At 45.2% G+C, this 16,404-nt stretch overlaps 1 protein-coding gene across 13 annotated transcripts in view; it reads right to left on the bottom strand.

Annotated features, from left to right (window-relative positions):
* LOC122217186 (phospholipid-transporting ATPase IB) overlaps positions 1 to 16,404 on the bottom strand; it is a 609,544-nt gene that overhangs the window by 144,847 nt on the left and 448,293 nt on the right. For 12 of the 13 annotated variants that reach the window (XM_042934232.1, XM_042934582.1, XM_042934301.1 and 9 more), the window contains 3 exons: positions 14,579 to 14,640; positions 14,099 to 14,155; positions 12,606 to 12,713 (listed from right to left, as the gene is read on the bottom strand). In XM_042934232.1, the coding sequence (XP_042790166.1) occupies positions 12,606 to 12,713; positions 14,099 to 14,155; positions 14,579 to 14,640 (227 nt within the window). The remainder of the gene's footprint in view (positions 1 to 12,605; positions 12,714 to 14,098; positions 14,156 to 14,578; positions 14,641 to 16,404) is intronic. The other variant, XM_042934752.1, reaches the window with a different exon arrangement.

Below are 16,404 nucleotides of genomic sequence, written 5' to 3'. Positions count from 1 at the left end.
GCATGAACGGGGGAGGGGCAGAGAGAGAGGGAGACACAGAATCGGGAGCAGGCTCCAGGCTCTGAGCCGTCGGCCCAGAGCCTGACGCGGGGCTCGAACTCACGGACCGCGAGATCGTGACCTGAGCCGAAGTCGGACGCTTAACCGACTGAGCCACCCAGGCGCCCCGGATTTCATTTTTCTATAGTTTCATAATACTGGTTATTTTTTTTTAAGTAGCGGTCATCCTAACGGGTTTAAGGTATTATCTCGTATACAAATGTAAATTTTTAATCGTGGTAAGTACAACAAAGGAGAGTCATGTTAAGGGCACCCGTATTAGGAGGATGTAACCTGGTCAGGGGTGCAAGAGAAGGCACCCTCGGGAAGTCGTGACTCACGTGAGGTCTGAAAACTAGGTAAGCATTAGCTAGGCGGAAGGCGGAGACCAGGCCATTCAGGAAGTGAGGGGGGTAGGTGCAAATGCACTGTGAGAGAACAAGCAGGGCACTCCAGAAAGCAAGAGAAGACCAGTGTGTGTGTGTGTGTGGGGGGGGGGGGGGGGGGAGGTGAGGAGTGAGGGACGATATCACAGGAGTGGGGGGTCAGGGCTTCATGGTGTCCCAGAGACCAGGTAAATGACCTGGAACTTTATCCTGAGGGCAACGGGAAGCCAGGGGGACAACTACATCAGATTTGTGTTTTGAAAGACTATTTTGACTACAGTAGAGCAATGGATCCAGACAGACTGGATGCTCATTAGCTAATCAGGAGGCTACTGCAACAGCCCAGGCAAAAAATGCTACACCATCAACTAATGGGACAGGACCAGAGCTGGATGGAGGAAGATACATATTTATAAAAGACATTTAGGAGGTAAAAATGATAGAAGGCTTGGATTAAGCATCATGATGGAGAAAGGCGCCTGGGACTCTAGAGGGAAAAAAAGGACAAAAGGGTTCCCATAATCTCAGAAATGACATAATAATCCTACTCAGAAATTGCCACTTATTGAACAAATTAACCATTTGTTAGGAACAGATCTAATTTATTTTTGGTGGCATGGGTGACTACTGCTCAGCTGGTTGCAGCAGGACATAAACGTGACCCAAGTCCTGGATCCTGACCTCTTCCCTCCCACATGCAGGAGGAAATGTCTGGGGTATTAGCCAACTACTTAAAATCAGACCCACACTTTATAAACCGTGCTTCAAAAACTCTGCTTAAGGCAATTAATAAGCATAGATTAACAGCTCAGTTGGTCCAGATTTTATTTTTTAGGGAAAGCCTTGTGGAAGAGTCAAGATCTTTTTAAGTACAAGGGACTGAAATTAAAGTCAGGTCGTCCGTCCACACCCTGGATGCAGGGGAGGGACCTGGAGGGGACCAAGCTTGTCTGGGGCTAGGTTTCCTCATCTCTTAATCTTGCTTGAACTATATTTAGCCTTGGAGAATGAATCTGGGTTTCCGAATCTCTGTTGGTCAAGGGCTGTGCTGTCTAGCACAGTGACCACTGGCCAGAGGCGGCTACTGAACACTTAGTTGGTTTGGTCTGATTTAAGATGTACTGTAAGTTTAACACACACGCTGGATTTCAAAGGTTTAGTACAAACAGAACGTAAATTATCTCATTAATAATTTTTTAAATGTTGATCACAAGTTAGGCTAAGTATATTAATAAAACTAATTTAACTGTTTGTTTTTACCTTTTTAATGGGGCCACTAGAAGACTGAATGCTATACATGTGTCTCCCATATTTCTATTGGACAGATCTGCTCAGGACCATTAGACTCTAAGACATTTTGAATCATTGGCTTCCAAGAGGCCTCTCTCAGAAAATGTTCCATGTCCTTCCATCTCTGTTGCAAACGATTAGTTCCACCCAAGGCTGTCTTCTTGTTCTGGGTGGGGAAGGAGGGGAGGGCGGCTACAAAAAGTAGGCAGTGTCCCATGGCACTCAACTTGGAGACACAGTGGGAAAAGTTGGCCAGCTGCTTTTCTACAACATAACAATGCCTGTCAATTTTCCAGAAGGAGAGGAGAGTCCTATCTTAACTTGTCTCAGTCACTTTTCCCTTTTGTGTCTGCAACTCAGCAATTTCTTCATTAATTAGGACTCTTCTCAGAAGTAACAGAAATCCAACTCGAATTGTCTGAAGCAAAAATGGGAATATACTGGTTTATGTGTATCCGAAAGTTTGGAGATGGCCCTAGCTTCAGGAAGAGCTGGATCCAGGAGTGCACTCGAAGCGGTCCTCTCCTGGTTCAGCTTTTCCTCTGTGCTCGTTTCATCCCCAGCCAGGCACTCTCTCCACAGTGGCCACTGGCAGCCCCAGGCTGACATCATCCCCGTATGACAAACCAGTAGCAAGAGTGCCTTCTCCTTCCCCTGTTAGTTTCTATTAAAAACAAATCCTTGAACTGCCTCTAAGTGGCCTGGTGCAGGTCCCCAGGCCCATTCCTGAATCAGTCACCATGGTCCACGATACGGACATCCTGGCTGACTGGTTCTGGATGCCAAGTTCAGAACCAGATGTGGAGCAGAGGCAGAACCAGCACTGTCTAAATACATGTTCTGGAAGAGGGGAAGGGATTTAGGGGCTGTGACCACAAAGATGTAGGGCGGGTGACTGATGACAAGAGGGCCCTCCACCCAGGAGGCAAAAGGCTTGTTTGCTGAGGCTGAGAAGGGTGGGCGGGGCTTGCCTTCACCGGCACTCTGAAATCTCCACATTTAAACACGTCCTTCTTTCAGGTTCTATCCTTTATTACAATCAGGGTGTAGCAATTAAAAAACTAAAACAAAACCAGGGGCACCTGGGGGGCTCAGTCGCTTGAGCACCTGACTTCGGTTCAGGTCATGATCTCACAGTCTGTGGGTTGGAGCCCCTCATCGGGCTCTGTGCTGATGGCTTGGAGCCTGCTTTGGATTCTGTGTCTCCCTCTCTCTCTGCCCCTCCTCTTCTCGCGCTCTTTCTCTCTCAAAAATAAACATTAAAAAAAAAAATTTTTTTTAAAAGAACGAAAACAAAACCCATGAATGAATGAGTACGATAGGCACAGATACAGGTAACCCTAGATTTCTCTTTTCCTGTCTTTAGCCAAAGGAATGCCAAACACTCTAACAGCTGGTTAATCTTGGTTTCAGAAGCATACAATTTCCTCGATGGGTGCTAATATTTTACGACGCAACAAGAGTGACTGAAGATCTCACCTCCTTTAAATCCTTTCACTATTTTGGTCCTCTTGGATTCTGTCAACAGCAGCTTTGTATCGTTGTTTACACAAAATACGACAGCCGTGGCATAGTCCTAATCGCAGGCTGTGATTCTCTTTAGTCTGACCCAACTTTTCTTGCAAGGTTTGTCTTCCCTTGCACAAACCCTTTCGCTGCTGGCCTCTCCCAGGCAGCTCTCCACCTCTTAAACAGAAGAAGCCTAAAGAACACGGGTGTCCCTGGGCGGGAGGACCACAGTTGCACACCGTGGTCACCAGTCAAGGCCGTTTTTCTCTGCAGATGTCAGAGAAGGAAACTCCTGCGTAGAGTCTCAACTCCAGCGCCCCACATACGCATTTCCACATGTTTGGAGAAAGGAAAAGTTCAAAACCACATCAAACATACTCAGTGACCGCGGAGTATAAATATTACAAACAAACAAAATCAGCATGTAATGTGTACTTTAATTTGCTGACAGATATTTAAAAAAATTAACATCCGAATGAATGGCAAATGCCAACACCACAACAAAACCCTTCACCGAGGAGAAAAATAACTCCCAATCAAAGCCGCCTGGCCTCTAATTAGCACACAGCATCCTTGAAACGAGAGGCCAAAATAAAATAAACTGCCAAAAGAAAGAGAAGAGGGGTGTTGGGGGTGGGGGAGTAGGAACTAAAAAAAAAAAGGGCTTTCCACGACATACCTTAAAAAAAAAAAAAAAAAAAAAAAAAAAGACATGGTCTGAAACCTACTTTCCCCGGGGTTCAAGGGCAGAAGCATGCAGCTCACACACAAGGTACGTGTACTGTTTCTGACTCTGCAGTTACCTTTTAAAAATTTGACTACACTGCAGGGTAAGCATCTTCCGATGTAAGTTAATCAAAGCACAATTTCGGGGGCGCCTGGGTGGCTCAGTCGGTTAAAGCGTCCGACTTCAGCTCAGGTCACGATCTCGCGGTCCGCGAGTTCGAGCCCCGCGTCGGGCTCTGGGCTGATGGCTCAGAGCCTGGAGCCTGCTTCCGATTCTGTGTCTCCCTGTCTCTCTGCCCCTCCCCCGTTCATGCTGTGTCTCTCTCTGTCTCAAAAATAAATAAACGTTAAAAAAATTTTTTTAAAAAAAGCACAATTTCAAGGAGATTCGCCTGACACTTAGGTGACATCTGGCTTGTACCCAGTGTCAATCACCCTGGGTGCTCTCCATAGCCGCCGAGTCTCAGCTACTGCCCTCCCCAGACCGACCGAGGTGCTGCTGCTTTGTTGCTAAGCCTCTGTGCCCTCCTATGGCTCGTAGATCGTCAGGTGAGCTAATGCTCGATTCCCTATGTAACTGCTCGTGTGCAGCATACACTTGTATGAATGCACATTTGTCTGAGACTTAGTAGGTTCTCAATAAACGTTACCTACTTTTTTTTTTGTGCCAAGCGCACAAACATTTATTAGCCTGCTGGTACAGTTGTACGACCTGTTCACCCAACCTATTTTGCAGCGCTCTGACAAAGACCTTGTGCGGAAGGTTTGCTGAGAGGTTCAGGGCGGGACTTCTGGTAGGTCTGCAGAGAACCAGAGGAACTCAGGCCCAGTTGGGATGCCTTTGGGCATTAAGTTGCTGGATTTGCCCACTTTAAAAAAAAAATTTTTTTTTAACATTTATTTATTTTTGAGAGACAGAGGCAGAGAATGAGCAGGGGGGTGGGGTGGGGTGGAGAGACACAGAATCCAAAGCAGGCTCCAGACTCCGAGCTGTTCGTTAGCACAGAGCCCAACGCGGGGCTCGAACTCACGAACTGCAAGACCATGACCTGAGCTGAAGTCGGACGCTCAACCGACTGAGCCACCCAGGCGCCCCTGGATTTGCCCACTTTTTAACCCTCACTTATGCAATGGCCTTGGAGGCCGTGCCATATTTCTAACCAGTGATGCACTTTCTTTTCTTTTCTTTTTTTATTGGCAAGTTAGCTAACATACAGTGTAGTCTTGGCTTCACAAGCAGATTCCCTTGATGTGTCACTTACATAACAACAGCCAGTGCTCATCCCAACAAGTGCCCTCCTTAATGCCCATCACCCATTTTCCCCACCCCCATAACATTACCTACTATTATTTACATGCCTTCTTTTCCTCAATCAACTAGTTCCAGAGATAGATATTATCTACTCCACATACCCGACGAAACTGAGACTCAGAATTAACAGTTACAGACGTTATGAACAGTAGACTTCACTTTACGTATTTCTTAGGCATTAGGTTAACTGAGTTCAAATCCCACTTTCAACATTAGGATGTGCACTGAATAGGAGAGAGGTTTGATCCTGGTCACTTTAACCCAGACTGTTTCTGTGGATCCCGCCAGGCCTTGCACAGAAGCAACCAGGCCAAGTGGTGTTGGCCCCATTACTGCCCGTAGAAAGAATCTGAAATTGCTTTAAGGAGCTACCACATTTTGAAAAATATACTCTCCCCCTTGTGTGATCATCAGGGAACGACAAACAAAAACAACTTGGCATGACATGTAATCTACAAAGGCCATCCGTCTTCTGACAGAGCTGTTATCCGATGCCTGAATTTTCTCATCTCAGAGCCCAGATATTCATAGGCCTGGGAGAACTCATCTTGATATCCCTAATCAAGCAACTGTGTCTGTTTTTCTCTTCATTATCAATGAAGAATTTTTGGTTATAGTTCGGTTCATGTTTTTCGGTTCTAGTGATTGTCTCCAACAGGGATTAGTGTGGGGAGCCTGTAAGCAGGACAAACTCATCCTGGACGTGGATGACGAGAGTTACAGACACTGGAGAGACCTGGGAGTCCTTCTTAGTTTTGTTCACATTGTTATGTATTCAGAGAATGTCATCCAGAAACAGAGCAAGTCAATCTTATTATCACCCAAAATGTACAACCTTATTTTTATTTTTTTAAACTATATATTTTTTAAAAAGTTTATTTACTTATTTGGAGACAGAGAGAGAGAGAGTGAGAGAGAAGAGGGCAGGGGCAGAGAGAGAGAGGGAGGGAGAGAGAGAATCCCAAGCAGGCCCCGCCCTGTCAGCATAGACAGAGGCTAACGTGGGGTTCCATCTCATGAACCGGGAGATCATGACCTGAGCCAAAATCAAGAGCTGGACGCTTAACCGACTCAGCCACCCAGGCGCCCCCAAAATGTACAAGTTTAAAAGCCAAAATACAAATCGGACTTCCACAAATAATTTGGCCAACCTCAATAAACAAGAAAACTGCACAAAGGAGATACCACAAGGTTATTTCAAGCCAAGAGACAAGTCTCTACTGATGGAACTTTCTACCTCCTGAGGCTGACCCCTTCTCATATAAGCCGGGGCCACAGGCTTTTAAAATAAACATTATTTGAGGAAAATAGAACCTACTCTATTCAATATTGCTATATTAAAGAGAACTCCAATAAGCTTTACAGTATTCATGTTAGGTGTTTCTGGGATGTTATTACCTAAAACACTAGCGATTGTGATATTAAAGTAATTTTTTACCAAATCTTTAAATAAATCTATAAGCGCCCAAGTTCGAATACGGTGTAATATGCAATGTTAAGCCTTAAGCCTGTTTTTTTTTTTTTAAAAGCACATACTTCCTTGATTGACTGCATACTGGTGACTATAAAAGAAACGTCCCAACACCGACATGAGGGTCAAGTGCCTTTTCGATGCACCTGCTACTGACAGAGTACAGGTGGCACATGCATGAGGTGCTCCTTGGAGAGTGGGCGTGGGTGCAGGGTGGGGGCACTACAAGGCTGGCTTCATTTGGTGGCTCAACACTCACGCAAGAGACTCTGGTGGTCTTCTGTCTTTATATCACATCTTTCATGGCGGCAGCAGGATTCTGGAGGGGCTTCCCTCCTGATGGTTGAACAGCTCTGGCCGGCACGGCAGCAACCACATCACGCACAGGAGAAAGCCATCTCTTTGATGGATTTCTTCCGGGAGCAAACATGCTTCTCTCGCAGAAGCCCCCAGAGAATGTCTCCTGTGTCCCCCATAGGGTTTCTGAATCACTTACGACAGCAGGGGCTGGGATCAAGCTCTCCCCAGGAGTCAGGGGGGGAAATGAGTCCCCGAAGGTGCTGGACCTCTTGCACAAGGCCTTGTATGTGCCTACGAACCAGGCCCCTCGGGAAAGCATGGAGGAGGATGGAGGCTGGGGGTGAACAACATTGTCCCACGCCAGGAAACTTAACCCGGGCACAAGTTCCCTCCTGGCCCTTGGGTGGGCCTTTGTCCTGCAGAGATGTTCTAGAACCCCAGCTGAGCAAAGGTGGTGGCCGAAGGGGCTGTTACCCTTCTCCCTCTCTTGCCTCCCTGAGGCACTTGGAAACAAAAACCCCTCTTTCAACATTCTGTGTGGAAAATACCTGGGCCTGAGATCTTACTAGGTTGCCAAGTCCAGGAGAAAGCAGTCAGTTAGGGAAGATGAGTAGTGGATCTCTTTGACCAACGATGGTCAGCAATGATACCTCCATTCTGTAGACTGTTAGTCCGTTGGGATTTGCACTGTGTATACACGAGTGTGGGTATAAAACTCAAACGTAAACCCATTCCTGTATTTAGGATTAAAAAAACAAAGCCTGTCATAGGCCAGAAACTGGCTGAAGCCTGGAGCTTGGCACTACAGAGTTAGCAGTTTGTAAGCTTTGAAGTGAAAGGTTTTTTTCTCCTCTTTTACTAGCAATGAAAAGAACGTTAAAGGAAAAGCACCAAAGTTGATGAGGAATATTTTTCCATGGTGAACGATGTAATGTCCTCTGGTATAATTCTCTATTTGGAAAGCTAGCTGCCTTAAAGCAGTCACTGGCGATGCCTGCCATGTCTTACGTAAGCACTGCCCATGAGACATAAATTATTTGTGAATATTTTAAACATACCATGTTCTCCCTATAACACCCTGCATGACTCGAACACTGATGGAGTAATATTTTAGGTGTCTTAGAGCAGTGGTTCTCAAACATCAAAGGGAGGAATAGCTTGAAGGTTTATTAAAATTCAGAGGTTGGGGCTACACACCCAGGGACTGTGATATTGTGTGTGTGTGTGTGTGTGTGTGTGTGTGTGTGTGTGCGTGTGCACGCGTGCCTTGGAAGAACATATTTTCTGGGTGGGGAGGAGGTTGTTTTTTAACAGGCAACCCAGATGATTCAGATGCAGGTAGTCACCTGAACTTACGGATAAATATCACATCTAGAACCTATAAAACGTTAAAATCCTCTGGCCAAAAGAATTGGGAGCCGAGTGTACAATATCTCTGTTTACAAAAGTTCAAAAATAATTGGTCACTCCAGGAAAAAGAGCAGGCATGTCTTCTACCTCCCTCAGGTTTTCTTGTTATATCTGTACCATGTGCCTCTGAGGTAATTAGTGTAATATTACACTGACTTTGCCGATAAGGAAATTAACGCGGACTAAGGGACTTACCAAAGGTTATAAAGCTAGTTAGGGCAGGTCTCTTGACTTTTACACAGAGGTCAAATAAGATGATATCCCCTCAGATACTCTCCAAGTTAAAAGCCTTGAGAAATACATGAAGAAAATGTAAATATGTTTCCCGATCCAGTTTTAGATAAAGTCTTCCTCTAACTGAAAGCTCTCCCTTCAGCAGGCAACTCTGGGCTAAGCCACCTTCAAGCACTGGCTTTGGGGACCCATTATGGAGACGCCTGTAACCCATGGTTATGCTACTGGGAGAAAGAAAAACATACGGTCCTCTATGGGAAAACATCAGCACATATTTTCCCTGGTAGGGGACTTTGGCAGTAACCAGGATAGACGCAACTTGAGTTTTTAATTCGCTTTCGATCTAGCATGGGCCTAGAAAAATAGAAAAACAGGGTGTCCCTTAAAAATCCCACAAATGTTGCATATTTTCAGATGACTTCTCTGAGTTCAGAAACTGCCACTGAGACTTCTTGGCTCACTGTTTGGCTGGGTTTCGAGTACCATATCATGAGGTACTGGAGGGAAGATAAAGACCCTTTGACGGTGGAAAATCACTCTCATCTAGAGCCTTCTCCTCCTTTGCCCTCGAGGGAAAACCTGCCTTCTCCCTGCCATGAGAAAAACTCCAAACATAATGGATGAGACAAAGAAAGAAATATTGAACTAAATCTGTTAGGAAACCCCAGCAGAAACAATGCATCTTTTCAACAGTTTAGGATGTTATGAATAGACAGAATGTTTTGTGTGGGGTATCTGTCTTGGGCTCCTCAGTGAGAAATGCCGTTTGCCATTACACTGGTTGAATTCCCAAGCTCAAAAGAACCATCTTCATTTGCCAAAATCCTACCGCTTTGGGAACTACAAAAAAAGGTTTCTACAAGTCACTAAAAACATGTAACAGCAACAACAACAACAGTCTTCTCCCAGAGTACCCCTCACTCCTAAGCACTCGCCAATGGTTTTAGCTCAGGCTACTATAAGGAAATACCATAGATGGGGTGGCTTATCAGCCCCAGACATTTATTTCTCATGGTTCTGGAGGCTGGACGCCTGAGATCAGGGTGCCAGCCTGGTCTTTCCGGTGCAGACATCTAACTTTTCATCACAGCTTCAACATGGCAGAAACCAAGGAAGCTAGCTCTCTGGCCCCTTCTTCTATGGGCACTAATCCCCTCGATGACCTAATAACTTCCCAAAGGCCCTACCTCCAAATACCATCACACTGGGGTTTAGGGCTTTACCACGTGAATCAGAGGTTAGGGACACAAACACTGAGTCCATAATACCAACCCAGAACCAAAGGGATGACCACGGCTTGGGCACATTTTCGACAGTAACCCTAAGGAGCCCTGTTTCTGCCTGTACCTGAGCCCGGCTCCCATCTTTCTTTACGATAGCCTAAAATCCCTTCGGAGTCAGCAGGAGGTCTTTGGGAGACCTCAGGCTAGTGTTGGCCACTCTCCATGCAAGGGCTTCTTCAAAAGTGTTCAAAGGATGAACAAACCACTGGGCAGCAGACAGCAGGTGAAAGAGCGTTGGGTTGGCTCTGACATTGTTCTCTGACACCTGTCCCCACTAAGAGGTCTCCCCCAGACGAAGACTAGCGATAATAAACAGCTCTTTAAACACAGACAGCAGAATACTGACTTAGAAATCCTGTGACATGAAAACTACGTTAATCATCTCATTCAACGTCTAGCGAGAACCTCAGTCCCGGCCAGCCATGTTGGATTTCAAGACTTCCTTTGCCTCACGCAAACCAACCCACAAAAAAGTTAGAACGACGGGGAATACGTGAAAAATAAAACCATGTGTATGCCAAAGTGAAATGTGGTTTGATATTATCGTTTCTTTGCTTTGGGGTGGTAGGACTACCTGGTTAAATGTGTTTGAAAGGTCCTCAACGACAGAAATTTCAGTCGAGGCTTCACACAGGAAGCAACTTGGATAGTGAAAATGTGGCCTGTTAGGGTCTGCCCGGCAAACGTGGCCTCTCTGAACGTGGAAAGTAACCTCTTGATCGGAGTGAGAGTTGGAAACCAGACTAGCTCGTGCACATTTGGACTGGAGTTGCGGCTACAAATGCGTACAGAGGGGGTTCACGCGAGCTTCTCTTTGTTGAAGATGCCGGGAGGGGTTTCCAAACTAGCAGTTTTTGCTGGCCGGCCACGCGTGGACGGATTCCATTCTGCCAGCCATCACTTGTCTCTAACATAAGAAAGTCCCTTCAGCAATCAGCTGTTCTCCGCACTGTAAAAACTCCCCGAGAGAAACAGTCATGAGACCACACCTGCCCTCGCCCAGAAGGAAGAGAATGTGAAGCAGATATTCTAGGCACTTGGTTTGTTTTGGGGATGGAGCCCATTGCTTTAAAGTAGAACTGATTTCTTTACATGTACAAAGTATCTTTGCCGGGAGATGCTTGTCTTGCTACACCCATCTTCTATAATTTCCTCGGTCACTCGGATTTGGAAGAGGTATGTTTGGCCTCGTTGCTTACGGATGGCAAAGACGCGTCAGGAGACATACAAGCCTACTCCTGAAGAACACGTCTGCCCTGCTCAGCACCCACATTCAGGGGAGGTCCCGGACACCCTGGGATGTCGACTACTGATTCGCCAAGCAAAAGAGACAAGCAATGCCACCCCCGGATTATCTCACACGACACGGCCGCTGCCCATGTATCTCGCGTTGGGTAGACCCAGGAGTTTCGGCTTATTTCTGCAGAGTAAGTGAGGCTAAGACAGCAGTCGGCTGTGCCACAGACAGGCCTGTCCCTAAAATATGTATTCCTGGTGCAGGGACACGAGTGGAAACCCCTGACCCCCAGGCCTTCTCTTCTCATCCCTTGCCTCATGCACATGGGGGTGGGTGTAAAGATGCAAACAGCCAGCTGGCCCAGTGCACGTACCTGGCACCCAGCTGCCCCTTGGGGCAAGGGGTGTTCACACAGGCCTGGATCTTGGAAGAGGGCCAGGCAGGCCTGGGAAGCTGGCTTTTGTGGCTGTTCGGGAAGGAAACTCAGTGTCCTAGGAACCCAGGGAAGGGACTAGACGTAAGGGTTCTGGCTCTGTGTACCATGGGCTCCTCACCCTGCGAAGAGGAACATACCCAGCCAGGGACAGCCATCACGGAGGCCTCCAAAGCACAGGGTCCGGGGCAGCCACTTGCCGGGGGTCTCTGGGCAGCTCTGGCTATGGGCAGACCCCGAAATGGGGTCTGTAGGGTCAGCCTGGAGTGTCAGGGCCTGCATGGCTTCATTTGTAACCTGGGGTGGTTTGGAACCTAGGATTGTCAAACTCCTCTCAAGAACCAATACTGTGGGACTCTAAGATCCATCACCGTTGAAGGCTGAATCTCAAACACCGGACAAATACAGAAGAAAAGAAAATATTAAAACAATTCAAACAAGCGTACAGGTCTTCAACCTCAGCCTCTCTAGTTCAAGAGACGAACAAGAAGATATTCCGGTGAATTCACGATCTGGTTCATAGAGGTGTTAGATTTATCTTGCACAGGAGACTATCAGTCAGAGAATAACAATACACTTAACCTCACAACTACCATCAGCATAATCATTGGATTGTGAATGACTCAAAACGACTCCAGTTTTCCAAGGGCCAAAAACTACCTGTACACATCAGAACTGTGTGTAATCAACACACATTCCATTATGGAAATGAGGACACGCCAGGTAGGTCAGCGGATTTAAGCTGACTACTTACAGTAGTTAAAATTTCAGATGCCGTTGGTGTGGACAAGACCACCTCTCCCAGGTGCTCTGATCTGGTTTATTTCCCTCCCTCTGAATTTTGACGGAAGCAGGCAATACCAGCCTCTCCTGAAGTTCATCAGCGTCACGAGACCGGAGAAGCCCACACGCGGAAAGCATCATCACCATCGGACGCTGGACACGGAAAGCCCATTCGCAATTAGCAGCACTGACCTGTCCTTTCATATCTGGAGCAATGGGAATGGTGGGCCAGATGGTTGAGTAGACGCCAAAAAACACCAGCCAGATCAGCATGCTTCCCCAGACAGCCAGATGACTGAACTGCAAAAGGAAACACACGCTCAAGGCAGGGCCTGTCCGCTGGCCCAGGAGAGCCACCTGAACCCCACCTGCAGCAGAATCCCTGTGTCCAAGCCACCCTTCCTTATGGGAAGCATTTTGACCCATCACTCGCCATTGCAAAGTTCCATCTTCTAATGGCCTCGTCTCAGAATATTTAACAATGATTTCAAGTAACCGGTGGCCCCAAACTAAGATCAAGGTGCTTTTGCTGCCGCAGCTGACCTTCTCCTAGACCCATCCTGTACTTCTAGTAGGCCCCCCGCTGGTCCTCACCAGCGTCTGCTCCAACTCGGAGCTACATAAAGCCAGGCCTCGTTAATCCAGTAAGAAAGCACCGAATGGACAAAAAGAACAAGATGTTCTTACTTATTGAGATTTCGGCCGTTCTCTTCATTTTCCAAAGAACTTTTTACAAATCTGGGATGGATATTATGTCTTAACAATCCTTTAAGTGCCTACTGAGCTGTTAGCTTTTTCTCCTCCGTCCTCTTAATATGACGATGCTCAATGTCATCCTTTCCTCCGCGCCCCATGATGTAATCCATCATCAAGGGCTGCTGGCTTTTTAAAAAAATACATCTGGAATCTGGCCATTTCTCACTACCTCCTCCTGTAGCACCCCGGGTCAAGCCACCATCACCTCTCATCTGGATTAACTGCCATTGTCTATTAATAGATTCCCTCCTTCCACATCCAGCTCCAACCTCCTCCCTCACTTTCCCAGAAGCAGAAGCCTATGAAAACAGCAGTGACAGACAAACATGAAACATGGGTCATCATCCTGAAACGTGGCAAGTCACCAAAACGTCTGAAGTTGGGGAATGATTAAGTGTTGGATATCGATAAAACTTAATACTCTTTAATCATGAAGAAAGGTTTTGTGCAAGTATACTTTTAGGTATGGAAAATGTTCATGATGTATTTTTAACTGAAAAAAGATCACCAAACTATCTATATGCTCTGTAATGCGTTCTCCTATTAAAAATACACATGGAACAAAGTTTGTAATGTTACCCAGAAAAGTGTTAATACCAACTGTCTCTTGGTGGTAAAGTGAAGGAAATTAAAAATTCTCCTTTTTGTCCTTCTGTATCTTCTGTATTTGTTTTGTTTTAAAAACATGCATATATATTTGACATGAGAAAACTGTTAAGAGTTTAGAGCTGTTACTAAGTGCCAAGCAAATGAATCATCAGAAAAGTTTGGGTTGCAAATTGGCCCTGATAAAGATAAAAAGACGATTTTTACGTGCAAAATTTAAATGAGCAAACCAAATATTGTTGATTGTTTTCCCAAGGCTTAAAAAGATCGCATGCCATCAAAATACCTACAAGGATAGAGAAACAATTCCAGAGAAAACTTACTTTAGTCCAAGCTGTGGTCTCCAAACCAGCTTTCAGACACACAGTGACAACAACATACTGTGAAAACAAAGGAATTGGGGAAAACGTATTATCCTCGGTGACTTATTTTTACTTTCTAGGAGAATCGCAAATCTCCCCTCCAGAGGCAGCTGGAGTTACTTTTGTCCTTTTCTTAGCTTGGAAAGATTTAGGGAAAATAACCTTTCTCAGCGTTGCCTTTTTCACAGGTAGATGTGAAAGTGTCATTTGAAGAATGGGGTGATCTGTTAATCACCTGTCCAGAAATCGACTCTGTCAAATCTCCACTAAAAAAGTGAGGTAAGCATTTCACAACCATTTTGAACTCTAAGGAATCTATACTATGTGGTTTAACGATTTGAAACAAATAACATGAAGGAAGGCCTTATATAAAGGGTTTTCAGAGGCCAAGCCCACACATATGCCACTTAAGAACGGTTCCGTAAACAGAGATAAACTTACCGTGTAAACAATATTTCCAACAAATAAATAGTCTGTGGCCTGGCCACTGGCCAACGGAGTATCTGAAAAACAAAGAAGTTATTACTAACTTCTGGGGAAGAGCACTGCAATCTGTCTTGTTCAGAACACAAAAACAGAACTTTGGAAACATTTATTAAATCGTCAGGGAATTTCAAAAATTGCATCATCTGTGATTCTAATGCCTCCTACTTCTAACGGTGAGTTTTTTCACCTGATATTTTCTCCAAATGAAGCAAACAAAATCCGGTTTCCAACATACTGAACCAAACACTTGAACTGCACTGAAATTTACATTTTTATAAATTTTAAAATGTCCCTTTGTTGGGTTAAACACAGGGAAGGGTAAGGACATAATAGTCTATCTTTTTGAATGCCAGCATTAGACTTTTTTTGAGTGTTCTCTTACTCTGCATTTTTAATTTTTGCTAAGTTGGAATTACAGGCCAATAAAGGAAGATAATTACACGAATACAAATCAATTCATGATTGCCGAACTCAGAATTCACTACTCATGTTCTCATATGCAACCGCATGAAGTCTATCATTTGGAGGAATGTGGACAATCCAATGAGAGACATCTAGAAAATACAGCGAGGCTTTTGAAGCTTCAATTGTTTTTAAACCTTTTCCACTTTTTTTCTTTTCAGGGATGACTATCACAATGGATAAAACAATCAGTGAGGCTGAACTCTAATAGAACTGTCTAACTTGCCGGCTGTGAAAAGTCTGGTTATTATCCTGAGGGGCTGAAGGCTGTTTCAACATCAGGAATGGTTTCTTTGGATGCCACTGCCAATCTCCTCTCATGTCCTTCTATACTCAAATTTAGATCTGTGGCCTACAGGCCAAGTATATAGGGATTTTTGTGTTCAAATTTCCAGCCCAGTGGCCGCCATACATATTTGGGCTTGCTGATTTACACATCTGCTTTGAGGAATCTGACTCTCATGAAAGATTCAAGATCTGTTCAGTTTCCTAAAACACCAAAATGGTTGAGTAGCATCATAGGCAGAATCTGGGGCTCGTGGGGCCCTACACCAAGCTCCAGGGCATGGCCTTTCTCCTGATTCTAGATAGGTAAATTTGTGGATATAAGGGAAGATGAACTGTAAAGTGACATTATGGGCTGCATTAGCTAGACACCTAAACTAAGGGACGGCTGTTGGGGAACATAGGAATTATCCACAGAGGGATGGCCACAGACTTACAAAGGGATGATCTCGAAGCGTGGGGGAGAGACTTGAAACTTAGGCAGAATTTCATTAAAAGGAAGGAAAAATGTCAAAACACCTACTATTCCATTATTGGGCAATAAATAGGAATAAAATACTGAAATATGCTATAACGTGGGTGAACCTTGAAAATCTCGTGCTAAGTGAAAGAAGCCAGTCACAAAAGGCCATCTATTGTAGGGTTGTACTTCCTGAGCTGTTCAGAATGGGCCGGTCTATAGGGACAGAAAGTAGATTAGTGACTGACAGGAGGTGGGTTTTTAAGGGGGGTAAATGAAAAGTAACTGCTCACAGGTATGGGGTTTCTTTTGGGGGAGGTTAAAATGCTCAAACATTGCTTAAGGTGACAGTTGCACAACTATTTGAATATATTAAACACCATAGCATTTGGGTGAATTGTAGGTAAATTATGTATTGAAAAGCTGTTATTAAAAACAACTCAGTTCTTCGGATACACTTGGCTACATTTCAAATGCTCAACGGTTGCAGGTGGCTAGTGATTACTATGTCGGACAGAAGGGAATACAGAGTGTCACTACTGTCCAGAAAGTTCTATTGGACATTGCAGGCCAG

Source organism: Panthera leo, chromosome A1, assembly GCF_018350215.1.
Source record: "Panthera leo isolate Ple1 chromosome A1, P.leo_Ple1_pat1.1, whole genome shotgun sequence".
Lineage (NCBI taxonomy): Eukaryota > Metazoa > Chordata > Mammalia > Carnivora > Felidae > Panthera > Panthera leo.
This window is presented reverse-complemented; position numbering and strand designations above follow the sequence as displayed.